The 27,988-nt window shown below is 51.3% G+C and overlaps 1 protein-coding gene across 6 annotated transcripts in view; it reads right to left on the bottom strand.

Moving 5' to 3' along the window:
* MYLK (myosin light chain kinase) overlaps window positions 1-27,988 on the bottom strand; it is a 284,285-nt gene that overhangs the window by 58,302 nt on the left and 197,995 nt on the right. For 5 of the 6 annotated variants that reach the window (XM_065943432.1, XM_065943428.1, XM_065943429.1 and 2 more), the window contains 4 exons: window positions 27,679-27,750; window positions 25,562-27,249; window positions 18,516-18,632; window positions 8,915-9,007 (listed from right to left, as the gene is read on the bottom strand). In XM_065943432.1, the coding sequence (XP_065799504.1) occupies window positions 8,915-9,007; window positions 18,516-18,632; window positions 25,562-27,249; window positions 27,679-27,750 (1,970 nt within the window). Of the gene's footprint in view, window positions 1-8,914; window positions 9,008-18,079; window positions 18,161-18,515; window positions 18,633-25,561; window positions 27,250-27,678; window positions 27,751-27,988 lie in introns of those variants that run through there. The other variant, XM_065943434.1, reaches the window with a different exon arrangement.

Raw genomic sequence — 27,988 nt, forward strand, 5'->3', positions numbered from 1 at the left:
GAGCCCACCCATACATCCCACTACCTGACACCATCTCCCCAGGCACATACTATAAACCCAACATCTGAAACCAAACGCAGTTCTTCTCCCCACACTGCTGTTCATCTCCATTTCTCCCAAGCCCCCCACCCACCACCCCCTGCCCATATCCAGTTACTGACTAACATCTTTCAATTCAATCAAAAAAATAATTTTCTTGGTTCCTCTTTCCACATCCCCACTGTTACCATTCTAGTCCTAACTGTACCACCTCCTAGACCTGTGGCCCCCTGTCCCCACCCTAGGACATCCATCACTCTGTAGCCAAAGTGCTCTTTGTCAAAAGCAAATCTGATGGAGAGGGAGGTGGGATGGGGACCAGGATGGGGAATTCGTGTAACTCTATGACTGATTCATATCAATGTATGACAAAACCCACTGAAAAATAAAAAAATTAAAAAAAAAAAAAAGCAAATCTGATGTCACTCCACTGTTTACACTTTTCCAGTGGCTGCCCATTGCCTCTTAGGATCAAGTTCAACTCATCAGACAAGAGTTTCCGAGGTCTGTCCCCAGCTTTCATCTCCAGCCTTCTTTCTAACTCTTGGGGAACAACCTCACCCATGCCCTCTATGTTCAATAACAGTGGTTCTCAAAATGTAGCATGCCTAATAATCATCCAGGAGAATTACTAAAAACACAGATTCCTGACCTTCCTTGGGGTGTGGATGCTGCTGATCCCTCTGCCTTCTGGGGACACTGTTTTGTATACTACACTGAAGGCCTTTCAGTTTCTACAATGCCAGGCTTTTGTTGTCAACTCTTTGCTGACTCGTTCACACATCACAGCTGCCGGGTGGGTCCCGTACCCCTCTGAGGTGGTTTGATCAGCAGTTGTCACAAGGCAAGGCGACTGCGGAAGCCTGCCCCCAGTGTGCATATACCCTGCAAGTTCCCTGAGGGCAGGCACAGGGCCATCACGCTCATCTTCTGTATCCCCCGTACCTCGCTCAGTACCTGGAACAGGCTAGAAAATACCTCTTAAAGGAATGAGTGGAATCCCCGGGGAACTCTGCTAACATGGAATTTCCTGAGAACACTTAATCACAGCTCTGGACTCTGATGCTCAAAGACGAAGCCTGTTGGCTTGAATCCTTGTGCAACTTTCCATGAAAAGAAGAAGGCCCCTAGTTCTGTCGCCAATTTAGATCAAAGTGGCCAGGTGCTGAGCCTTCCACCCCAGACAGAAGACTGAGTCTGGAAGAAGTGAAGCAGCCCGATAAAAACATCAAAATCAAAACACTGAATTTAGAAGCCTTCTAGGAAACCTGGAGCTGGACTGGAAAGGCTGGCTTCCAATCGTGTGGGTAAGGCATCTTTTGCTTTTGCCCCAGCCTGCCCACACCCACCTAGTCCTGGCCTCATGGACCTTCCTTCTGCCCTGGGAGGGAGGAGGTCAGCACCCCACAGGAGCTGCTCAATCTGAAGATACATGAGTCTATCTCTCCAGTAAATCCATAGAGCAGAAAGATCAGAGTCAGCCATTGGGAGATATTTACAGAGCCCGAAGGTGGGTCTTATAGCTTCCAAAGGGTCTGAGATAATGAAGAGCTGGAGGAAACTGGGGAGGTAGCATCAATAGCCTTGGGTACAGGGAGGTCCGTGGATCTTTGCCTCTCTGGGGACATTTCCCTTTTTAGGTAGCTAGCTAAAAATAGACATCAAACCCTTCACAATTCCCCAAATAAGCATTCACTTTCTGCCACAAGCTCCTGAAGGGGACACGGGTTGGGTGACATGTGAAGGGAGCACCCCCCCTGCGGGCTGTGTCACAGCAGGGGGTGGTGGTGAGGATCTGGGGATGGGGCTAAATCTCACTGTCCTGCACTGGGGCAGGCTCAGGGCTCCAGGGGGCTTTAAACAGCACCCCCAACACTGTCCCTCTCCACCCCCACCCCCAAACCCACACACATCAGGCCCTTTCCAGCTCCTCCTTACAAACTTGTGGAGAAACATTTGTCATTTTCCCAGAATGAACATCTCTGGGCAAATTTCCTGTACACATTCCCTCACAGCGAAGGCCGTCACATAAGATTCCAGAGGAACACTGATCCTCTTGTTACTGCAAACACCCAGCCCCAGGCCCCCGGGACACAGAACATTGGGACGGTTGTGAAGGAGACAGCCCACATGGCCAGGACAGCAGCGCCAGCGTCGTCTGACTGGCACCCTCCAGGCCATCCCTGGGAGGACCCACCCTGTCATTGAACTGGCTCGTGGGAGACGATCGAAGAGCGGGGAAGTAGATGGACCCAGCAGCCCAGGGGTGGAAGCACAGCTCCACACGCACAGTGTGCTGGAGGTCGGCGTGAGTACCAAGACCAATACCTTGGTTGGGAGTAACCAGGAGTTGGCTCAGCTTTCAAAGACATTCATGAAAATAACCCCACTTCTCTTCCAGTGTCCCACAACTTTCCCTGTCGAGCAAGTCTTGATTTCAAGTCTTCACCTCTCCAGCATTCCTTTCCAGCCCTTTGACTCCTGGAGAGCATATTGAAAAGCAAGATGGGATCCTGGAAAAACCCTTCAAGATAATTGGACATTGCTTTTAATACCCAAAGATGCTTTCAAGGTGACCGACTTTTGGTTTCAGGGAGAGACACATTCAGGAGACCAAGGCAAAGACATCTAAGAGCATCATAATCTGGGATAGTAGTGAGAGAGGTCAAAAGAACTGATAAGAGAGGTGAAGCTCAGGCCAAGACCAGGCATAAAACACAAGGGGTGTTCCACCTTCACCATCTCCAGATCCCAGGAACATGGGAACTGATGAATATACTTCAAAAGGGAAATACTTACTAAATCCCTACTTCAGACCAGCCACTGAAATTTCAGAGATGGACAGGCCTTGGTTCCTGTTTCCTAATTGTACATGTGCCCTGTGGATGTTTCTGTCTTTTCTAAAAGATCTTCAGCTTTACAGACTGATAGGAGGAATCCCTGGGCCTGTTATCACGGTGCCTCTCTGTATTTTCTTTGTCTTTTTGGCCACACTACATAGCAAGTGGGATCCACATGGGATCTTAGTTCCTAGACCAGGGATTGAACCCGAGCCCCCTGTGTTGGAAGATCAGAGTCTTAATCACTGGATACCGCCTCTCTGTACTTTTCTCAAGCCATTCCTTAAGCCCCAGCAATGTCTCTATCACACAAAACTCCAGTCAGATCCCTTCCAGCTGGAACACCCTAAACCTGGACTCCAAGCATACAGCCTCCCTCCTGTATGGATATCTCTGCTGCTGTGTGTTCACACTTGCTGGAGTTTCCACCTTCCACACACCAGATGATGTGAAGGGCTTTAGGCAATCCTGCATCACTCCAAAGAAAAGCATTCTACTGAATGACCTGATGTCAGAGCTAGAAAAGGCCTGGGGTCAGCTAGAGAAAGTCCCCACTTGACACTGTAGAGGGAGAAGGGGCTTTGACCAAGGTCAAGGCCACATTCCACTAGATGCAGAACCAAGACCTTCATTCCCTGCCCTCCACCCCAAGTGCTGTCTGGCGGTGGCTTGTGCCTGAGTGCTGGCCCAGCATGGGGCACACACAGTAAAGGGGCATCTGGAGGTCCGACAAGGAAGGGTGCTGCTGCCCGCCACGTCCCCACACCCCCACAGATGGAAGATGCTTTTCCTCCAGCCCACACTCCTCTCCTGTTCCTTCTTCAAATGTGGGAGATGAGCCACTCTGGGCTGGAGGTATGCATAAAGTTTTCCAGGAGTGCAGACACTACATTCCCATCAAGAGAGGGAAAAGCAGCCAGAAAGAAGAATGGACAATTGACAAAAGTCAAATATGGGACTGTGGGTTAGACGGTATAAGTTCAATGTTAGATGTCCTGATTTTAAGAGAAGATACACAATAAAACATTTAGAGGTTAAGGGCATGATGTCTATTTGTAAGCAGTATATATATTTGTCTCTATATGAAAGTGAAAGTCGCTCAGTCTTGTCCAACTCTTCGCAATCCTATGGACTATACAGGGGGAATTCTCCAGGCCATAATACTGGAGTGGGTAGCCATTCCCTTCTCCAGGGGATCTTCCTAATCCAGGGATCAAACCCAGGTCTCCCACATTGCAGGTAGATTCTTTACCAGCTGAACCATGAGGGAAATCCATCTCTATTTGGTGAATGGTGAATATGTATGAACAGATATAGCATACAAATGGTATTATACATATAGAGGGAAGTCTTCCCTCATGGCTCAGATGGTAAAGCGTCTGCTTACAATGCAGGAGACCCGGGTTCAATCCCTGGGTCAGGAAGATCTCCTGGAGAAGGAAATGGCAACCCACTCCAGTATTCTTGCCTGGGAAATCCCATGGATGGAGAAGCCTGGTAGGCTATGGTCCATGGGGTTGCAAAGAGTCGGACACGACTGAACAACTTCATACATATAGATATGAATATTTGATGAATGGTATATATATATATGAGTTTATATATATATATATATATATGAGTTTATAAATATAGAATGACAAAACAATAGGACAAAATGTAAATAATGGATGAATCTAAGTAAATGGTGTACAAGAGTTTCTTATACTATTCTTGCACCTTTTCTGTAAATTTGAAATTATACCAGAATAAAGTTATAAAAAAATTCCCACTGAGAGGCATGCAGAAAAGACCCTGACAGGTCTCAAGACCCAGGAAAGCATATCAGCTGTCACCTTTTTCTCCCTGCAGCTCTGATGGCAGTCAGACCTCTGTCCCCCTGGAGGACAATACCTCCACTGTATGGACAGCACAAGGATGACCCTGAGATTGTGGAAGGCACAGAGTGGTGTGGGAGGAATGTGCATCAGGGTTGCCCTCACAGTGCCCACATCTTACCATCTGTGAGACTCTGGGCAGGACAGTTTAGTTCTCTAAGACTCGGTTTTGCTCATCTATAAAGTGAGAACAACTAATACAATTAGCTCAGTGGAATGAGACTTGTCTGAAGCAATACAGACTGAGTGTCTAAGATGATGCCTGCTACATAGATGCTCAAGAAAACTCTTGTTTTGTGCGATGGGCAGATCATTGAATCAGAGGCCCTTGTGATAAAGAAATGCACTTGTGCATTTCTCCCTCCAGTCTTTCCTCAATAAAAGGAATGTTATTCCTCATCAACCAAACCACATTTCTCTCCTCCTTCATAACCTGGCTCACCATCTCCCTCATTCAGAAATCTTCCCACACGTCCCAAATCTGACCCCCTCCTCACTTCCGTACTTGTGAGCTGGTGTCCAGCAGGTTAGCTTGTACTTTCACCAGTTTTCTCTCATCCAGCCCCTTGGATTTGGGCAAATCAGCCTGGCTTTTTCCTCACGTTCCCCAGAGCTTGGCTCCAGCGGTGGCCCCAGGGGCTCTTAGGCAATGTGTGGACGAGGACCATCCAATCTCATACCTGACAGCTCTTCACAGGACCAAACATTCAAGCTAGGGAGGGGAGGCCACCAGACATGGATCTGGCCACCATCTGTTTGACAAGGAAACCACTCAGCTTTCCCTTGGTCACTAGAGGAAAGATACATTTCCTGGTTACATTAGGTACTTCCCAGTCCTTGACAAAAATGAATACACATACACAGCCAGACCACTCAATGACATGAGAATCTGGGCTTTATCATGGAATCAGAAATGTCTGGGACAGAGGATGGCAATGCTAAGAGAATAAGACAAGCTGAAGGGGTGCACAGACTGCATAATTCCACTTCTGTGGGAAAAATTCAACTGATATATTTGCATGTGTATATGAGAATATTTATAAAAGAGTAATTGTGAATATATTTAAGGAGGTGAGTGGAATTAGGGGTAAGATGAAAGAAGGTTTTCATGTACTGGGTAAACTGTACTATTCAAAATGTTTAAACAAGAAGACATGCATATTTAATGTATGTAATTAAAAAATAATACAAATTATCCCCCAAAGCGAGAAAAGAACTCAGGTTGCAGACCTGAAAGACACCCCCTTCATTTCCTGTCTCCAGGCAGCTACCTTCTCAGGAATCTCCTTGGAAGGAAGCCCCATGGTGGTGTATAGGTACCCAGGGAACTTGCAGGTTTCTGAAGGAATCACCCTGTTAATGCTCTCAGCATCCCAGGGGGTGATGGCTGGGGTAACGAGGGGGTCAGCAAAGAGATTCAATGTGGCCATTACCATACATGGAGACACACACTTCCATCCTTTTGGGAGTAAGACATGTGTCTGTAACTCCAACTTGAAGGTTTTTCTACACAGAGTGAAATTTCCCTTCAGCAGACAAGCAGTGTTGGCTGGAGTTAATGCCAATCACAGATGTGTGTGTCTGCTAGGGAGACAAAGCACTTTCAGCCAGCCCTGCCCCACCTTTTAAGTAGTACTGCCTGCTGAGCCCCGTTCCCTGCACCCTCTGCAGGGGAAAGAACCATGGGGTTCAGCCTCTACCACAGAGCATCTTGCTCCCTCCGTAAAGGCAGGTGCTAGAATACACAAGGACCTGAGACTGAGGAGCCTCCAGGTGGTTCCACATTTAAGGGAGGCAGTAGAGAAGACCTGCTTCTGCTTTCTCAAGATCAGAGATGCAAGGGCACCGGGCTTCCCTCTGGAGCAGCTGCTCTCCAGCCTGACTGGCAGCACCTTGGAATGGCCCAGGAGCTGAAACAAATACTGAAGCTGTCCACCACCGGAGGAGGTACTGATCCAATGAGTCTGGGGTAGAGCAGGCAGGAGCGTTTTTAAATGGTCCCTAGGTGAATCTAATATGCAGCTAGGGTTTCGAGCCCCTTCCCTAGAGCACATGATGACAACCCGACCAGGGTTTTCTGAAGACTTCTCCAGGGCAACAAACCCTCGAGGCTGCTCACTGTCTCCAGCTTGTGTCTCTCTTTCACAACTCTCCTCCCACTCCATCTCCCTTCCCTGGGGATCTCATTGGAATGGATGTGCCACGGCAGAGGACAGGAGACTGCTGACTTCCCAGCTGGAACCCCAGGGATCCCTGCTTCTGCCCCCAGGAGGGAAGAACAACCACTCAGACCCAGTTCACTGCCAGTTGTGCTCTTCTAAGAGCCCACGTCTCTCCTGCTGATTTGCTCCCATAACTAACAGCACAGGCCCAAGAAATCCTTTCAGAAGATAAAATCACTAACCCGTTCTCACTGGGTTTTTTAAAAAAATTGTTTCTGCATTTCCGACAACTCATTAAATGTCCACTTTGGATACTCGGAGGCTCCCGGGTAGTTAGATATCCATGAGAAATTATCACTCCAGTTCGGTTGGCACAGCATACTGCAGGCTGAGTGGGGCCACTCCTGACAGCCTGGCTGGTATGTGCATGAGGAACCCAAGCTCCTCACTGGGGAGGGAAATATGTTGCTTTGATGAGATGTGAATAAAACTAAGTTCCAGACCACTGCCTTGTAATGGAAAAGTGGAGGCAGCCTGTGAATTACCCTCGCTTGCTTTCCTTGTTAGCACAGGTATTCAGGAGTTTGTCTTGTCTTTTGCTCTTTAAAACACAGAAAGAGTGTGTTGGGGATGTCCAGGAAACCCCACACCTCCTGTTAACACTGGAGCTTTTAAGGCAAAGTTCTTACAAAATTAGACAATAATTCACCAGTAGGAGAAGCCAGGGCTGCCTTATGATCTTTGTGGACTCTAAGTACCGTTGCCTTTCAGGGCCCCGGAAGATCCCCTGGAGAAGGAAATGGCAATCCACTCCAGTACCCTTGCCTGGAAAATTCCATGGACTGAGGAGCCTGGTAGGCTACAGTCCATGGGGTCGCAAAGAGTCGGACACGACTGAGAGACTTCACTTTCACTTTCATTCATTAAAGAAAAAAAATATATATGTATATATGTAAGTTACATTTTATAACTGCATTGGTATAAAGATGAATATTAATATTAAAGATTAAAACATCTTCTTTGATCTAAAAGTTAATTTTCTTCCTAATTTTATAAGATATTAAAACATTTTTGTGGGCCTGTAAAAGCACCCCCATAAGATGAGGGGGTCCTGGAGGAGCCGAGATCCAAAAACAGGGAGAAAGCTGTGCAGAGTCTCAGAAAAAGCCCCATTCCTGCTCAGCTGTTTAGACCACAGCTGATTCCAAAAGATGTGGGTAAGGCCCTTCTGCGAATAGGTCACGCAGCATCATCCTGAAAGGTGCACCCCTGAGTTGGCCCCGTGACCTTACGAAGTAGGAGGGAGGATGAGACAGACGTGTCACCATGACACAGGGAAGGAGACAGCCTTCTGGCAGAAGTGGGTGCTGAGTACTGCAGGGCTCACAGGAGGGAAGAGCTCCTCTCAGGCAGGGCAAGGACAAACTCAGGGATGAGACGGCTTTTCCGTGGGAGTCTGTCTGAAGACAGAGACGCCCAAGCAAAGGCATGAGGGGAGGAGCACACGGATGACTGGAGCACGCAGAGGAGCTCAGCTTGCCTTGAGGATAAAACAGGAGAAAGGAGCCGGGGGGCGGGGCAGCACTCAGAAGGAAAGGCTGAGGTGCGATGTCAGAAGGGGTGTGCATGTGTGGCAGGTGTGCCAGGGCGGCCACCTGGAGAGGTTCACTCGTACGGGGCTGGTGGGCTCTGCGGCGACTGGGCACTCCAGCTGGGATTGATCTGGTCAGAGCCCCCCCTGGAGAAGGTGCATCCGGCAGGAAAGACAGCTGAGAGAGACTAGGGGATGGTCTCCCAGGGGTCAGGTGGGGCCTGAGTGGGGCTGACAGAGGACGTGGATGTCCTTAGGCCTGAAGACGTGGGAGGGGAGAGGAAGGGTCACCAGGAGCTCACGGGGTACCAGGGTGAGGACAGAGGCCAGGCTCTGTGGAGCACGGGCAAGGCAGTGGCGGCCCTTGGTTCTGGGCTCGCCTGGAAGAGTTGAACAGGTACTTACTCTCTGTTCCCAGCACTGGAGGAAGAGAGCTCTTTGGCCTCCGGGCTTTCATTTCCGGGGCCTTGGCATTCTCGCTGGCGGGGGCATCTGGAACTAAATAGGAACAATAAACATGAGTCGGCAGCCGCCCAGGGAAAGAAGCAGAAAAACACTGCAATAAAAATCCCACCTCCACCACCACCATGATAGTCCTCCCCAACCTGCTCCACTCGGAGGGCCCTTCGTGCTGTGGGGCAGATGGCACCTGGGCTGGCATCAAGAGCACCAAAGAAGGAGCAGTTGTGCCACCAGGCCTTATACATCAAGTGCAGAGCACAGTCCCCCTGAAGAAGGATGGACAGGCTACCCTGGGAGCCAGTGAGCACTTCTACCTCTGCTGTGGGTGCGGGCCAGCAGAATCACATCAGCAGGGCCCTCTGCTCACCCAGGCCCTGCCTTTCCCTTCACTGGGTCTTAACCCACTTGGGCTAAACATTCTGGACTTCCAGAAGCCTGCTCTGTGCAGAGAGTTCTCTTAAACCGAGGAAGCAGGGCACAGGATGGTTGCCCTTGGGCTCACGATCTGGAGGGGTCTTGAGGCCTCCGTTTTCTCTAACTCCCTTGGAACAAGAGCAGTGACAGTCAGACCTCCAGATCAGATGGAGACCTCTGAGCAGGCAGTCGGCATGCCTCACTCACTCTGGACTGAACCTCGGGCCTGTCATGGGGATTTCTGCATCCTCCCCAAAGTGAACTCAGTGGAACCCCTCAGTGGTGGCCTCTGGGCAGAGCTGAAATGCTACACGACTCCTCAGGCCTGTCCTCCACTCTCCTTCACGTTCATGCCAAGTGTGGATGATGCCAAGGGAAGCCCTCCCTTGGCAGCAGGGTGTCAACTACAAACTGGCATTTGCCATGGGCTCTTGCCATCTACCTCCACAAAGATTCAATAATGTGCTGCTGACCTCCAATACCTCCGGAAAGGAGTTCAGAGTGGAGAGCAGAACTGAGGCACTCTGTGCTCTGGGAGGGCAGGGTGTAGGAAACTGGCAGGATACATCTTCAGATAAACATATTTTCAGGAGCAAATTTTAGGAGCCCAATTCTTGTATCTCCTCATATCTAGAAAAACACTAAAATCCTTCATGGTGATGACTGCTTCTGGTGACTAGCACAAGCTTCACAAGACTAGCAGAAACCTTCTGGAAAAATATGTGTTTGATTGCATGTATTCACCCTTCACCAAAATTTCATACATACTTACCTTTCCACCCCATCTCTTTGGAGTAGTTTTTCAGAGCTATCTGAGGTGCTGTCTCCTGGGTTATAGTCCTCATTTTGCCCTTAAATAAAGCTTAACTTGCAACTCTCACATTGTGCTTTTTTTGTTTTTATTTTTAAATTGCCAAGGGTAACACAGTGCTGGGCTGGGCTGAGTGGAAAAGGAAAAGGCCCTCGCTGGGCCTTGAAGAGACCAGACTGGAGCAAGTTGCAGGGAAACTGCCCGCGGACCAGGAGAAGAAGGAGCTGGCTGTGCCGCTATCACTAGATTCCAGCACTTTCCCTACAAGGAACTCCCTTCAGAGACCGTGCTAGGAGGGAGCCTCCCCCACTCAGAGCCCCTTCCTGTGCATCCTCTTCCTGCCCCTGAAGAGGAAGTACTAGGGAGAAAGGAGGGGGTGGGACTTTCCAGCTGAGGCTTGGCCACATTCCTGTGGCTTGGCTGGTGAGGAGGGGCCATCTCCCTGTCCCTCCTCCAGAGTGGGGCAATCCTGGCTGCTAACACGTGCTCTCCACTAGACTGGACACTAGGGGCTCTGGCGGGTGGGCACATAAGCACAGAACTAGGGGCTGGGCATGTACACTCCCCCGGCATGCAGTCTCAGTGCTACTCTCAGGATGCATTGCTCCTTCTAGATGGCATTGGATTACTCTCCTGCTCTAGTATGTGGGTCTGTCCCTATATATTCGATTATACCAGTAGGCTTCCCTCCTAATCCAAGGCCAGCCCACTCTTTGTTAGCTGGGTAATCCAGGAATCCCCCTGCCCTGCTGCCATCCCCAGCTGTGTGTTATCCTTTGCCGCCTTCCGTAAGAGCCAAAAAGCACCAGATGATGAGTCAGGGCCCCCGCCATCTGTATCGACATGGTCTGTGTCCTGTCTCCTCAGTGGGTTGCCCCCATACTGGTCTCCTTGTGGACACGGATGAAGGAGCAGGAAGTGCCATGGGGAAGGGATGATTTCATTTTCTCTTATTGAGTATTCTCCCGGGACATAGTGGTCATTGTCATCTACAGAAAAATCCTCAGTACATATTTATCAACCTTTGGTTCTCAACCTTGGCTGTCCAATAGAAGCACCGGTACCTTGGTATCGCACTCCCCAGAGCCCAACTTGATTGGTCTGGGTGGGGGCGCTAGGTGTCAATAACATGCTGCCAGGCTGAAAACTGCTAGTCTCTCTCCTCAGGTGGGTGGGTATGTGGGTGAGCGCAGAGGTAGGGGCGGGTCTCAGGGACTACTGCTAGAGTCAGGAAACCTGTCCATGCTTCCCTTGACATTTGTGGATGAGGCTGCCATAAACCAAGGTCATGAGATGAGTCTAGTTTTCCTTGTCTAAGGCCCTCCCTCTTCCGTTCCTTCCAGACCAGCATTGACAGCACCAATAACAATTCAAAGAAAGGCACACCCTGACATTTCTTTGTTTTCCCCCCTTTTAAGGAAGAGCAGGTAAGGACAGAGTAGGTACACACAGTCCTCTTATCCTTGGCATCAGCACTCTTCTCACCATCTTTTTCCCAGTGAGTTCCAGAGCATCAGAGGAGGGAGGTAAAGAAGGATCAAGACTTTTTATTTTAGTGATGGGGAGACTGAGGCCCAAGCAAGCAAAGGATGAGAGGCCCAGTCTCCCTGAGTGCGTGAACAAAGGCAGACAGGGACTGAGATTCCTTCTCTCCTCGTGGGGTTGTGGTGGGCTTTGCTTCTGCGCACCATTAGAGTCAGGAAGGAGAGAGCAGGGCTCTAGTTTCGCCTTTGCCATCAGCAATCCTGGGATCATGCTCCGGGTCTCTATTTCCACATTTGTACAAAGGAAATGACACTTATTTTCTCTGCCTTGCAGCACTGCAAGACTCTAGGGAAAGAAGGCATGCAAAGGCGATCATTACCTATTCATTCACTTCTCCTGTTTGCCACATTGCCTGGCCTCCTTCCCAAATCCACTTTAAAATCCTCCCCCTTCAGAAAGCCTTCCCGGAGGCCCTGCTGTATGTTTCCTGCCCCTGCATCCGTCCTCAGAGCGTGGGTGACTGCTTTACAGTGAATTGTGAGCCTGGCGGGCTACAGTCTATGGGGTCGCCAAGAGTCAGACACGACTGTCTTGTGCTTTGAGTTTTGTTTGTAGAGGTTCCCTGGACTTATCTTTTCATCTGGCCCTGGGGAAAGGGGCTTAACTTTCACTGTCAAACCAGGCACTCCCGCAGATGTGGAGAACTGCAGGGGTGGGAGGAGCCCCCTCTTTCCTCTGCAGCGCCCCCGCCCCCTTGGGGGTTGTGCCTGCACCACAAGCCATTAACTGTCAGTCTGTCCATGAGAACCACAGCAAGGAGTGGGTTGGGAGGACCATGTGCTTAATCAGAACCAGCTTTGTGCTCACACAGCTGCCCAGGGGATAAAAATAATAGTTATAAAAGTTTAAGAGCAGCATGTATTTTCTGTCTATTTTAATCAGCTTGTGATGAAACTGAACTCCATTTCTAGATCTGGGCCCCAGAGCTGGAAGTCCTTTGCTGGCCTGCTTGTGCCCCCAAAGAAGCACGGGGGAGGAAGGTGGTGGTGTGGGGAGACGGGGGGCCTCGACATAGAGAGGAATACACATCCTTATATGGACAACACCTCACCCCTTCCACTCCTGGGCTAGCTCCGGGCTCAGACTCCACCGCAGCATTTCTCCTTCTATTTCCCCTAAGAGAGGTCACTCCCAGAGCCGCAACTCTCAGTAGGGGGAATGATGTCTTGGGAGGCTTCTGGGAGGTTTCTGAGCTTCCAGGAGCCCCCATAGTGGGTAGGGCAGTGGGGCTAGCCTCTCTCTTTCTGCCCCAGAGCAAGAAGTATGCTGGCAAGACTAGGGCAGAGAGGTCAGACCAGAATGAGCATCTTCCCAGCTCTGCAGGCTGGTGACCATGAGTCCTTGGGCAAGCTCCTGATCTTCTTCACCAGGAAAATGGGAATAGCCACACCTCCCAGAGGAGGGGATGAGATGTGGAGTAACAGCTGGCATTTATCGGGTACTTAGTCCATGCCTGGGTGTCTGTGCTAAGTCACTTCAGTCATGTCTGACTCTTTGAGACACCATGGACTGTAGTCCACCAGGCTCCTCTGCCCAAGGGATTCTTTAGGCAAGAATACTGGAGTGGGTTGCCATGCCTTCCTCTAGGGGATCTTCCCAACCCAGGGACTGAACCCATGTCTCTTATGTCTCCTGCATTGGCAGGCAGGTTCTTTACCACTAGTGCCACCTGGGAAGTCCCAGTCCATGCCTGGTATGATGCTGAGTACTTTATACCCATGTTTCAGGTTGAACCATCCAGTTTGCCAATATTCAGGTGCTTCTGACCTGCTAAAATGGTAATTTGATTTAGTTCAGCCTAATACACATTAGCTGCCTGAGTTGATATAAAGAACAAATGGGAGTGATAGCAGATCAAAGCCAAGAAAAGAAGAGTGGGTCGAAGTCAATTCAGCAATCAGAAAAGTTACCTGGCCATAGTGGCAGTGGACTGCAGCAGTTAGGAGCCAAGGCATAGGTTGTTAGCTGCATACACCACAAGTTAGGTTTGAAACTCCCTTCTCACAGTTACAAACCACCCCAAGTTGCCAAATCCAAAGACCAATGCTCAGGTTCATCTTATTCTACTTGGCAGAGGCATCTGACGTATTGACTTCCATCATCCTTCCTTGAGGAAATGATCACTCTCTGGCCTCTAGAACAACCCTCTCTCCTCGATTTCTTCCTGTCTCATGGCAGCCAGTCCTCTTGTCTCCTTTGCAGACCACTATCCTGCCCTCCTTTTCTCTGCCATCCACATCCACCCCTAGGGACCCCACTTAATTCTAGGATATTCAATGGCCTCATACAGCTGACTCCTCCTATCCTGCCTCCAACCCTGACTCCTGCCTCAACTCCAGATTCGTCTAAATGTCAGCCAACGTGACAAGCCCCCTTGGATATCTTATGGATGTCTTATGGACCCCTTAAATTTCACATACTTGACTCCGCCCCCACCTTACCCCCCCCCCCCCCCAACATTCTAACCTCAGTAGCTGGTACCACCGCTGACATGCGCTCTCTCACAAAAATTAAGGGTTACCTTTGACTTCCCTTTCTCTCCTTTTCCAGTTCCTCAGCAAATCCTAACAGCTGTGCTGTCAAAACATGATCAATCTGGTCATCTCCCACCTCTTCCATGGAGTCTAAGCTCCCTGGACATCGCGGCCACCTTGCACCTGCTCTCCTCGCCTCCTCCTGGGTCTGGTCATCACCTGAGGGATCCTTTACTATGTCCAATGTTGTCCCATCTCACTTAGAATAAAATCTGGTGTCCTGTCGCAGCCCACATGGCCTTGCAGGTCCTCAGCCTCATTTCCCACACTCTACCCCTGGCCTGGTGCTCAGCCACGCTGGCCTTCTTTCCTCTCTTTCTGGGAGCGCCTGCTCACAGCCTCAGCTCAGGGCTGAGCTTCCCACACTTACTCTTCCTTCCCACTGCTGAGACTCCTTCCCATACATCTTCAGGCCTCTGTTCAGACAGGCCTCACCCTTTCCATTGCCCTGTTTTGCTTTCTCCACAGCACGTGTCATCACCTGACATTGTAGGACTTATCTGCTCGTCCGTGTTTTTGTCTCTCCCTCACTCCAGTGTAAAGGCTCTGAGACCAGGATCTTCTGTTTCATTCATTGCTCTGAACCCCAGCCCCAGGGCCACTGCCTGGCAGGGTGGGCACTGGCTGACATACTGGCTGAACGAATGCCCACTGGAACCCTACCCCCCACCACACACAAGCACCACCCTCCATGGTTGTGAAACCTCTGATCTCACAGGTGGCTGAGGCCCGAAGCCCTTGGCGGGGCAGCTGGGCAGTGGCTACAGCTGCCCTGTCTTGGAGTTGGGGCCTACAAAGGGCTCTGCCTTCTCACCTCTCACCTGGGCCGCTCACAGAGGTGCAGGACTTCCTAGCAAGATAGGCTGTTAGTAAGGGAGACCTGGCTGTCTCAGACAGTGGAAACTTCAGTGTCATTCACTATACAGGGGCGCCACATAGTCCCGAGAAAGGTGCAGCCTTCAGAACCAGACACACCTGGGTTTGAGTCCTGCCAGGGTAACTCATGCTGGGACTCCCTGAGCAGGGTGGCTCGGAGGGCCTGGGCTTTGGAATCAGAGACACTCAGGGACTCTTTGTACTGTCTGAGTGACTGGGGAAGCCTTCTGACCCTTACTGAACCTGGGTTTTCCCAATGAGAAGGATATCCTGCCCAATTGTTGCATAAACTGAAAATGCACAAGAGATTTTGGCCATGGCAGGCCTTGAAGCCCAGCCTTTCCTCCTTGTTAGGGTTTTTCTTGACAAATCCTTACCCATTTCAGGCTTCAGCTGCTTTCTGCAGTACAAGCTGACATGCCTGCTGCTACCTTGAATGAAATGGCAGCATGACCATAATCAAGACAGTGCACAGAGCACCCTTTTTCTTATGGAAACAACTGAAGCAGCAGGATTAAGAGCCAGATGTGCTGCGATTTAAAGGCTACCTCCCTCTGTCTCTACTGTAAGAGGGAGGCAGCAGTGTGGCTAATACAGAACAGCCAATGAGCCAAAGTCATTTTCATGAGGTCTTGAAATATATCATTCTATTGGCCACAGACATAGAGTCTAAGTGGTGTCCAGTACAGGCTACCTGAATGATGGTGAGTGACTGTCAGGGGCAAGGCCTGTCTGACATCAGTAGCAGCTGTGTTCCTCACCTCTAGTGGAGAGGGACCTTGCAGCCCCTTAGGAGGGATGCAAGACATGTCTTATCCAGAGATGTAGCAGGTAGCTGCGGATGGAGAAAAATGGAAGACCCTGCACAACGACTGGGCTTAAAAGTTGAGTCAAGGTTACTTCTTAGGGCAAGTGGTTCTTCACTCTATTTCAATTCATGACTTATTTTAAGAATATGGTTAAAAACTATGGACTCTATATTTTAAAAAATGCTCTAATCCACAAACACACACAAATTTGCCTATAACATCAAAGGGTGCATGGACCCATTGGGTACTACCACCAGGTATTATTGAGTAAGGGAGTGGGGAGAGCTGAGAGGATCAGGGGACAGAGCAGGACTCAAAGCCTATTTAGCTGAGAGAAGCGCAGTGGGAGAGATGTTGAAAGGGGGTCAGGGAGCAGCTCAGAAGTCTGTAGTCCTTTACCAAGGGCTCAGAGGTGGCTCCTGATGGAAAGATAAAGCTAAATGTGGCAAGAAAGCAACTCACATGCAGGACAAGAACATATTTCCATGTGTAGCAACAGGGAAAAGAAGGGGGGTGTGGAATATACATATTTGAATATATATTTGAAAAAATATAAAACAAAACCCAGTTAACCTGGAGTCAGCCTTGTTATCTCAGCTGGTTTCCCTCTGATCCCTTTCCTAGCTCTTCTCCTAAGACCCAACTCCCAATCTGTAGTTTGAGGCCAAACCCTGCAAGGGCCCCTCCAAAGAAACCACGGATAAATTATGATGGTCAAGGTTCACGGAGACAGCAAGGGAGTCTATTAGTCTACTAAGGGAGTCTACTAAGGAGACCAACTTAGGGGCAACAAAAGCGCCTTGAGTTGCAGAATGAATTCCCCAAACCTTTAAAAATATCCCCAAATATATTCTGTAAGGAAAAAGGAAATTTTACTTTGAAAACAAGTTTGGTTTTAAAAATAAACCATTTTGCTTTTTCTGGAAAAGGTGCTGACACTTTGCAGATAAGAATGAATTACTGTCCTGCCTTCAGCTGGACATGTGAATAGGACCTAAAGAGGCTAGGGATTCCAAAAGCAGATAACCTCATCAGCAAGAGGGGCTTCCTTCTGAAATCATCATGGTTCCCAAGTGTGGGCTGTTAGAAATAGGCTTCTGAGGCCAAGTTTCCAGGAACACTATTCTGCAACACCTGTCTAGAAAGAAACAGGATCTGACCTGGGTGGGTGACAGGAGGAATCAGGAGCAGCAGCCCCTTAGCCTCAAAACACATGCTTCAAACCCACTTCTGAACTGACTGTACACTTCCACCCATCGAATCTGCTCCCTTGAACTCAGAACATCTGTGACAAACACATTCACAGAACTCCAGGGAGACACATACAGCATTTTACAAACTCAGGTTTACTATTGGCAACTGACAATTTAATTTGTGTTGTCATTGCGTGTGTGTGTTTAAAGACTTTGGTTGTTAAGACTCTCCTTCCTTTTCTCCTGCTCATTGTGTATCACGATCTTGGCTTTCATGATCAGGAAATCACATTACAATATCTAGAACAGAGACAACGATTCCACATCTTGTGAAACAGGTTAGGAGTTTAGAAGTCAAGTGATCACGTTCACAGTCAGAGGAACAACAAAGCTGGTCTTCAAGATGCCTTATTTGGACACTAGCTTTTAACATGTCACTGATAGTTAGTAACCAGGCATTTCAAAGGCAAGAAATTGTTTCCCCTAACTACCTTTGTAGGTCATTGCAGGAAAGTAACAAAATACTGAGAATGGGCCCTGGATTGTGAGCCTCAAGATGGGACTCTGGCCCTAGTTCGGCCCTAATAGAGCAGGAAATCTCATGAGGGACACTTTTCCTTCCCTGAGTGGCCCAGTGTCCTGTCATATCAAGTGGAGGTGGTGGCCTAAACAATCTAATATCCTTCCAAACATAATTCAAACCCACGCAGAGGACAGCAGGAGACTCACAAACACACCACCCGTGTGCCTTTAGGACAGATCCCCACAGGACTGGACTCGCCCCCTCCTCCCAGGAAGCTCCACTCAGACCTGGCAGGACTCTGCCCTCACGCCTCTCATCCCCTCCCTCTGTTACATTATGATTATTCCTCTCTAATCACAGAGGCAGGCCTGTCCCCCTACCCAAGGCCTCAGCCTCGACTCACCTCCTGGAAGAAGTGCCCCCACTTGGACCCCACTCTGCTCCCTCCTCACGGGTCTGCCCAGCCAGCACTGACACTTGTTTGTTTCAGCTTGTAAAACCCTATGTAGTCATTTTCCTGTGGGTGTGTCTTCTCTCCTTTCTCCTCCTGTCTTGTGTCCGGCTTCCCTGCCTGGCATGGGGGGGCAGTTAGGACCGGGGAGGGGGCCCACAAGGTGAGCAGCCCTCCTCCCAGCTGAGGGCAGGGCTGCAAGGCCACAAGGAGCCATCAAGCAGAGCTGCCACTTCCCTTCCTGTCTCATGTTGCAAAAGATGGTTTGTCACCCACAATGAGAATGCCTCTGGTAGGGATGGCAGCTTTGGGTGTAGGTCTGTTCAGGGATGGTGGGCGCTGAGAAGTGGGACTCTGTGTGGGGCTGTGGTGGGTGGGTACCACCTACCGTCCACGGTGACTTGGCAGGAGCACTCAGCCTGACCGGCACTGTTCTTGGCTACACACTTGTATAAGCCTCTGTCCTCGGGCAGTGCCTTCTCGATGGAGACGGAGCACAAGGAGCCTGTGAGGAGGAGGAAGAAGTGTTGAGTGGACCAGGTCTGAGCCCAACATCTGCCCGGCACTGGGAGTATCACAGTGAGTGTGCTTCACACAGGCATCCTCAGGAGCCCAGAAGTCAGAGGTCCCGTGGGAAACAACTTGCTCTCCTCATCAAAGCCCACGGATAACCCAGATGCAAAATAACTGATCCCTAAATACACCCAACCCCCGCTTCCAGTGAGTTCTCTCATAGAAATACACAATAGCAAGGAGAGAAGAAGAGAGAGAAACAGCCCCTGCCCTTGGAGGGCAGTAGCACAATACAAGGGGCAGATGACCTAGGCCCTCGCACTGGACGTCACCAAGAAAGACAAGCTCAGGTCCCCAGACTGGTAGGGACAGAGGCAGGTGAGGACGCTCCACCAGCTTACCGCGATGATTCTGGGAATGCATTCTAGGAAAGGGCGTTCTGAACAAACAGGTGAGTGGGGGAGGGCAGGAACCCCTGCCCAGCAGGGACACTGGCCTGTGGGCAGATCTGCTGGAAGGAGACAGAGACCAGCCAGGGACCCTGGAGCTGGCTTTTCAGGAATGGTATCTGCGCTGATACTCCTGGCTGACGAGGGGCCCTGGGCTGGGAGAGGGGCACTGCAGGGCTGCCTCCCCCAGGGGAGGGTCTTTTGGTCCCCTCCGAGAGGGATGGGACAGCTTTCTTTTCAACGGGTCTGCCCTTGCCCTAGCACGCCTCTTCTGGGCTAGTTGAGGGAAGGAAGGCTCAGGTTGGGTGTACACTCAGGAGTCTGGTCCTTGCCCACCCTGGCTCTCTCATCCCAGGGCTGGCTCCTTCTCTGAGGGACCCCTTTGGGGAGCTTCTCTGAGGGTGTGGGGAGAGACCACCTGAGGCCTGGGCCTGCTGGGCCAGGCAGGGGGGCAGCAGTGCTCTCGCTCCTGCCATCAGACACACACACAAGCCAGCAGCATGGCATCCTGCTCGAAGCTGCCCTGTTGTCATGGCAGTTGTCATCACATGAAGCGGACACAGCTGGAGCCATGCGCATCCTGCCATCTAGAGCTCTGGCCACCTCCCTCTCCACCACACTGCCCGGCACAAGTCACTGGTCCTGAGCCGGCAGAGCTCTATGCATCCCAGGTGTGAATGTGCAGAGGCACAGCCTTTGATCAAAAAAGTACCTGTGCCCCCATCAGACAGACACACAAACTTGACCAACAAATACAAGGATACTCGGAGACAGGAAGGGTGACGTCAGTTCTACACAGAGAATCTTACCAAGGCTGGAGGAGAAAGTGAGATAGAAGTGTTGTTTATTTCCTGGCACCTGGGTGAAGACTTTAACAGAGAAACCTCAGTTCTACCAATTCCCTGGGGCAGGATGGCTGATCTGCAACCCCCACTCCTACACCCTCATTTAGACCCCATCCTTCAGCAGGGCCTCCCTGCACTCTCCTACGGGGTACAGCAATGCCTCAGGGTCTCTGTCCCCTGTGGTTAATTTGCAGAAACTGCAACAGAAAGGATTTAGTTTGGATTTTTAGGAATTCTGTCATGAAAGTGAGAACTATGAGGCACAGAAATCAGGGAACGAGAGAAACTATCTTCTAGAGAGAGAAGTTTCCATTCATCTGAGAGGCAGGGGCATGAGAAGATGACCTCTGGCCTCCAAACTTGAGGCTTAGAAGACACGGACCCCATCCTGCCATTTTTCCTCAGTCTGAGGCTAAGGCCCACTCCCAATGAACCTCCTGGTCGAATCTCTGACTGTCTCTCAGTTTCAGTCCCCCAGCTGCATTCAGCCTTAAACCAAAATGGCACAAAACAGTAGTGAGACCCCAGAAGAGGTGGAACATGTAGACCAGAGCCCTCGCCCTTCACGGCGCGGGCTGGGGTGGGAGGCAGGGGGATGGGTGGGATATCATAAAGGCAGCTTTTCCAAGCTGCTCAGAGCCTAGACCCCTGGCCATGTGTGTGGGTTGGGAGAGGGCCCCCGGCAGGCTTGGAGGCTGGGCTAGCCCAGATTGAAGAATCTGGTATTTCCTGTGGGACAGCTTATTCCTGACCTCCAGAAGAAAAACCGTTTCCCAGAGTTTTTTTGAGAAGCCTCAGTCTGGTGGGGAATTTTGAGAAGGTGAGGGGGATGGGAAGCAGGGATCCAATGAATGGCTCAGCTAGAACCCTCCTTGGGAGAGCCCCTCAAGGTCAACAGAGTCTGAAGGCCCCCTCCCCCCATCCTGCCTGTGTTCTGAGTGTGGGGAGAGGGGAGGTGGGGTGTGTGAGGTGTAGGGAGGGGTCCAAAGCCCCAGAGGCTCCGCTGAGGTTGTTCTCTTGTGTCAGTGCCCCGGCTCATCAGGACAGGGCTACTCAGCTCTGGGTCACCTCTTCGGGGACAAGGCCATCTTGAAGCACCCCCAGCCATAGACAGGCCTCTTCTATGCCCTGAGTTCAACTCCCAAGGCCATTACTAAACACTTGCCTCTCTCCCACCCTAGCTGTCGGAGGGCAGTGCCTGTGACTATTGTGAATAGTTTTTCCTGAGCCTGGAACACCGTCAGTTAAAAAAAAAATCATTCTGAGAATGACCAAGGCATATTTCTGAAACAGGTGATCTGGTAGGATCTATGCAAGAAAAAGTCATGAACACTTGATCGAACAAAACTGACCCTTGAAAGAGAGAGTACGGTTTCTAAAAGGGAAAGAAATTCTTAACTCAGAATTCTTCAAGTGGATTATGCATCCAATGAAATGGGCTGGAATACTGCCTTACACATAGTAAGTGCGGTGTAGATCCTTGTGTTTTGTGGCATGGACTTACACAGATTTTGAAAAAGCCTTTGCAAGATCCCACACTAATGGCAATAAAAAATGAATCACCCATTGACAACACAACGAAAATGAATTCTCATTAACAGATGAGGAGAAATGTTTGCTGGGGGAAGAAACCTGGCCTGGGGACACAAAATAAGGCATAAAGATGAAAGAAATTCTCAGCAGCAGCACAGAGCTCCCTGTCTGGCCACCGGCCTCCCAGTCCTGGGCCAAGGCCTAAGCAGCTGTGCTGCAGGTCCAGAAGGGCCTGGTGAGGCCACCCTGCAGGCCCAAGGGCAGGCCCAGTTGCTGTAAGTGAGCACCGTCTGCCCTGTAGCTCTGGGAGATGCAGGAAAAGCAAGGACACTTCCACGAGTCCCTCCAAGAATGCAGTCAATTCAATTGACTGTCACCATACCTCTTCTGCTCTCTTGGCACTAGATGGAGTGAACATAATCATGTTCTGTGGGGCCCATGGGCTATGAGCCCTATTCAAGCTACAGAGTTCAGAGAAGCTCCCCCTGAAACCTATAAACAGTATCCACTAGCAGCAGGTCACAGACTTGCACACTGATGGCGGGAGAGCACAAGGGTCTGCCATGGCCAAAGGCCTGGGGACCACAGTCTGGGAGCGAGGCTTGGAGGAAGTGAACCTTGATCTTAGTCGAGGGAACAGCTTTTCAGTGCAGTGGAGCGAGAAGGGTGCTGAGTCAGGGAGGTGGGGGTCGAGAGGATACTCAGTGGGGTGTGAAGGATGGAGAAAGCCACTTAGCAACCCCCTTCTCCCTACAAACACCTCAAAATGGCAGCTTCCTTATTTCCAGTGATGCCATCACTACAACCCAGTCACCCTCTCACAGACACTCAGTGGTCCTGAACCCCCTCCTCTTCCTTACCAAACCCCTGCCCCCTCAACCCCGTTCCAACCTAGGCACCAGGTTCTGTTAACTCTGCCCTTGCTTCTTAAACTGGTCATTTCCTGTCTGTGGCCATGGCTACCTTGCTAGTCCAGGCCTCACCATGTTTCTCCCTAACCTCTTCAGGACGCCCTTTCCTTGTCTTTGGGCACAGAATCAATCAAAGCCCCTAAATCCCAGCTTTGTGTCTATCATTCCTCTTCCCAACTCTTACAGGGCTCCTACTGTCTTTAGAATTGAGTTCTTCAGCATGGTAGAGGATGGAATGGACCTCACCTCCCTCTCCAGCCTAGAGGATGCGGGCAGCGGGGAGCCAGCCTCCTCGGCTGCTGTCCATGCTCCTATCTGGGAAGCCCACACCCTCCCTCTCCTGCTGGGAGCCCTGCCCGCCTCCATGCTTCAGATCAAGGTCCAGCCCTTTCACCACCAGCCTCTCCCTGTGGCCCAGCACTCAGCTCCCTCTCGTCCTGCTCATCACCGGCACTTGGCTGGAAGAGGTTTATCACTGTGTGCGTGTGTCCTCCCTTCCAGGTCTATTGAGAAAAGATTCACTCACACCTCTCAGAGGCCCTACTCCCTGCAGTGGGGTTTGTGGAAGCGGTCACTGACAAGGCCTTACCCCAGGCTTTCTCCTGGGTGTGTGTTTGACCTGGGCTCCTGAAGATTTGGAGAGTGAAGCGCTAGAGAAGGGATGGTGGACAGAGTGCAATTGCTGCTTTGAGATCAAGCCCCCTCCCTACCTTGGCAAGGCAGCAGGCCCGTTCCAAGGTCGGCTTCCTCCACTGCAGTGAAAACACCAAAACTCACCAGCCCAGAGCCCACCACTAGTCTTCCAGCCTCTTGACAACTGTTGACAGTGTCGAGGAATGAACAGCCATTAGCCTTTTCCCTTCATAGGCAACACTCTCAAGGAAGTTGATCAGGGAAGGACCAGCATGCTGACATGCTGACAAGAATTATAATAACTAAGATGTGATGGAGCAGAGTGGTCTAGGCACTGGAACTCAACTGCCTATATTCCAAGACCAGCTCTGTTACTAATTAGCTGTGCAACCTCTGGCAAAGCCGTTAACTTCTCTGTTACAAGGGCAGTATACTGGTTACGAGGATTAAATGAGTGAAAAGAATAAGATGCCTAGGTCAGTGTCTGGCACGTGGTGTTCAATGAATGCAAGCTATTCTTATTTTTCAAAGAGGAATTACAAATATTTAGAATATTTTTAAAGGTTGGACTTGGGGCTATCTCTATAATCCCGTCCCCTCACCAAACTTCTCCTTGTGCTGGCCTTTTAAAATCATTTCTTCTTCTTCAGCTTTGGACCTAAACTGTCCATCTGAGGTGGTTTCTGTGGGAGGCAATACTGGAGTAGCCAGTGTAAAAGGCTCTCGGTGCCCAGCAGATATGACCCACCCCGCACCCTGGGTATGAGCAGCCTGTGCCTAAGGGCTTGGGGGTGTGTCTGAGACCAGGGCTGAGGTCTGCTTTCACTGCTTCATCCAGTGAATTGTTTATAAGGAGCTCTTGGTGGCTCTGCAGTTTCTACGTAGGTCCCAGAACAGCTGTACGGCTGTGGATATTGTCCTCAGCTCTGCCAACCTCGGTTTCCCTAAGGGTGGTGCAGCCATGCCCCTCACCGTGAGCAGACCTGTGAGATCACACCTGTCCCCAGGATGGCAGTAGCTCGCTTTCCGTCCTGCTCTGAGAGGTCACCACAGGATAAGATGGGAGATACTCCTGGTCAAGGTTTCGAGTCGGTCTTATGCCTACACTTTGCAACCAGGACAGGCTGACAGAGGTGGCAGGGAAGGCTTGGCATCCACTGCTCTGGACATCTCAGCCCATCATGGTGATCCCCCAGGCCCTCCTGTGTGTGGACGGCCAGAATGAGCAGAGGCAGGGGGATGGATGAGATGACTTCTGGAGGCCCCTACCAAACTGAGGGTTTTCATATGGAAAAGCTATCATGTCAACACATTAGTGGAAAATAAACCCTTTTTCTCTCTCTGGGCCAGTCTCCCCTTTACTCCTTCAGCAGTTAGTTTCAAAATGCTCAGTCAGCCCAGATTTGCTGTCGGAGTGGCAGAGTGAAGAGAGAAACTCCATCGTGAGCTGAGAGGGATAATGCTATCTTCTAGTACTTCATTAGGGTTTTAAAGAGGAAGGAAGGAAGGAAGCCAGATGAAGGGTGAGGAAGGGGGTGGAGAGGGGTGCTGTCAGAGGATAGGAGGAGGGCAGTGCAGCCAGGGGAGTGCTTCTGTCTCAGCTGATCAGGATTTGACAGGACTTGTCCTCCTGGGCCTCTGCGGTGGCCACCCTCTACTCCCCAAGGGTAAAGTGTCACTTCCCAGGGAGCCATGTACCCTGCCCTGTCCAGGGCCACCAGCCTCAGCCTTGAGTTCAGGCCAGACTCTATTCCAGTGCTGGCCACGAGAGTGGGATGTGGGAAGCCTGCTATCCTTGGAGCTCTCGTTCAGGACTGGAATTTATGAAAACATTTCAAACCAAATGGAGGGGTCAGGGAAAAGACCCTTTCAAACTCCCATCTCTTCTCTAGGTATAAACTGGCCCATCTGAGAATTCCAAATGCTGAAAGGCCCCAGATGGCAGGATTTATGCACCACCCCCCTTCTCTCCACAACCCAAGAATGTGAAATACCAGCAAACAAGCCTCATCCAAATTAGGAAGTGAGTGGCTCTGTCCGCCTGGCTGCTTCCCCTTCAGGTCCCTTTAAACCCACAGTGTTATCAAGACTCAAGTTGTTGTTGACCTCAAATCACATCCCATCACTACAAACTCTGCCTTGAACCAAAAATGCTGCTTCAAAGGCAGCTCTCAGCCCCAAGCCCCCGGCCAGTCCCAGCCCTGGTGCCCCCATGTACAAGCCTGTGATTGGAGCCCTCCCTGGGCCAGAGATGGGGTATCAGCCCAAACCCAGGGCTCCTCTGAGGAGCCACGCCTAGGGGTGCCATGAGGGGGCTCTGCCAGATAGATGCTGAGGTCTGGGAATGCGCCCTAGGACCAGACTCCCACCCCTGACTTCCAGCAGTGTGTGCTCCAGGTCCTGGGCAGGCACTGAGCCTGTGAGTGAGGGGCACAGAAAGCAGCCCTTCCCACCCAGCTCTGGGCTATGAGCATTGTCAACAAGCAGGGCTCTGGGAGCGGACAGTGACTAGGACAGGGTTTCCCTTCCTCCCGGCCCCAGCCATTTTACCTTCTTGGGAGAGGACGATGAACTTAGTGGTCTTGAGCGTCTTTCCATTCAGTGTCCAAGTGATGGTGGCCGGGGGGTCAGAGGACACTTGGCACCGGAGCAGCAGCTTCTGACCCTCTGCCACACGGAGATCCTGCAGCTTCTCCTTGAAGGTCGGGGCTGTCCCTTGGCTCTCTGATCTCTTTTCACTATCTGTGGCCCCTGCATGACCCTTCTTGCAGTTCACATCATTCTTAACCTCCTTCTTAAGTTCTTCTTTCCCAGTGGATTTTGGGATTTCAGCTGGCTTGGCATTGCCCAAGGGTTTTGGGGCCTCAGCTGGCTTGGCGTTATCCAAGGGTTTAGGGGTCTCAGCTGGCTTGGCGTTGCCCACAGATTTGGGGGTCTCGGCTGGCTTGACGTTACTCAAGGGTTTGGAGGTCTCAGCTGGCTTGGTGTTGCCCACAGGTTTGAGGGTCTCGGCTGGCTTGGCATTGCCCACAGGTTTGAGGGTCTCGGCTGGCTTGGCATTGCCCACAGGTTTGGGGGTCTCGGCTGGCTTGACATTACCCAAAGGTTTGGGGGTCTCGGCTGGCTTGACATTACCCAAGGGTTTGGGGGTCTCGGCTGGCTTGATGTTACTCAAGGGTTTGGGTGTCTCTGATGGCTTGGTGCTGCCCAAGAGTTTGGGGGTCTCTGCTGGCTTGACATTACCCAAGGGTTTGGGGGTCTCAGGTGGCTTGGTGCTGCCCAAGGGTTTAGGGGTCTCAGCTGACTTGACATTACCCAAGGGTTTGGGGGTCTCGGCTGGCTTGACGTTACCCAAGGGTTTGGGGGTCTCGGCTGGCTTGATGTTACTGAAGGGTTTGGGGGTCTCTGCTGGCTTGGTGCTGCCCAAGGGTTTGGGGGTCTCTGCTGGCTTGGTGCTGCCCAAGGGTTTGGGGGTCTCTGCTGGCTTGGTGCTGCCCAAGGGTTTGGGGGCATCGGCCAGCTTGGCGTTGCCAACAGGTTTCAGGAACCCTGAAGGTTGGGCATTGCCCACAGGCTTGGGACCTTCTGCTGCCTTGGCATTCAAGGCCTCAGTGTTATCACTACCATTCTCTGTTGGTAATTTTTTCTTACTGCCCAACACCGAGCGAAAATCTGGGGTGGCAGGTTTCGGAGGGGGTACCTTCTCAGGCACAGGGGTCTTGGGAGTCCCCTTCTTGGCCAGGACAGAGCGGAAGTCCACCTGCTGGGGGCCATGCACCTTCCTCTCCTCCTCTGACAGGGTCTTTGGCTTCACTTGCCTCTGCAGGTTGGCGCGGAAATCCATCTGCTCAGCCGGGATCTCCTTCAGGTCCTCTTCAGACAAGGTCTTTGTACTCACCTTCTTGCCCAGGAGGTCGCGGAAGTCTAGCTGCTCAGCTGGGATCTCCTTCAGGTCCTCTTCAGACAAGGTCTTGGTGCTCACCTTCTTGCCCAGGAGGTCACGGAAGTCCAGCTGCTCCACCTCCTGCTGGCGAACGGCCTCCTCCGTGTGCTGCCGTGTCTCCACGCGCCTCTTGAGCACCCCACGCACGTCCTCGCCGTCGTCGTTCGCGGGGGCACCCTGCCCTCTCGCCGCCGGCCAGCCAGGCCTCAGGCTCCCGTAGCCGGCACCACCACCACCACCATCAGCACCAGCTCCTCGGCCACAGAGGCCCTCGCAGCTGGCAGGCTCCCTCCCCCTGTGACCAGTGAAGGGAAAAAGGAAAGTAGCAGGAGGAAAAGGGGCCGGGTAAGAAAGAGACGTCAGGGAGAGCAAATACCCGAGGGAGGGAGGGAGGGCGGAGGAAAGGGGAGGCCAGGGGGGCTGGCCTGGCCGTGTTTATAGAAGGGAACTTTGGTGAGAGGCGCTTGCTTGCTTAGTTGGTTTGTTACATCGGTAATGACTTCAGTAGCCTTATAAGGGTGTGTGCAAAAAAAAAAAGAAAAAAATTTACCCCCCCCTTCTCCCTCCCTCATTCCCCTTCCAATCTCTCTGTCTTGGCTCGGGCAGCCTCAGCTAGAGGATACAAACAATCTGGGGCTGCTGAGCTGGGCCTGCTGGGACCAGGAGGAAGGTAGGTGGATAGTGGCATGGGGCCTGGCCTGGCAACCCCCCGGGGGACACTCACCGCAGGACTGCTCTGGCCGGGCTGCTCTGTAGCATCAGGGACACCTGGCAACTGCATTGGCCAACACGGTTCCTGAAGAATTCAAAGGATCAATACAGATCAAGGGGCTTTCTGGGCCAAGGGCCTGCCTAGTCTAGGGCGGTAGGGAGGGCAGGGCAGGCAGGACCTTGGCCACAGGTTGGCTCCAGGGAAGAGGGGACCATGGACTGAGCTGTGATCCTAACACACCTACACCAGACCTAGGTTTAGGGCAGGGCCCTCCCCGACTTTAGTCACCGTTTATCTTTCCAGCTCTTGCTTAAAAAGGAAA

The sequence above is a fragment of the Muntiacus reevesi genome, chromosome 8 (assembly GCF_963930625.1).
Source record: "Muntiacus reevesi chromosome 8, mMunRee1.1, whole genome shotgun sequence".
Lineage (NCBI taxonomy): Eukaryota > Metazoa > Chordata > Mammalia > Artiodactyla > Cervidae > Muntiacus > Muntiacus reevesi.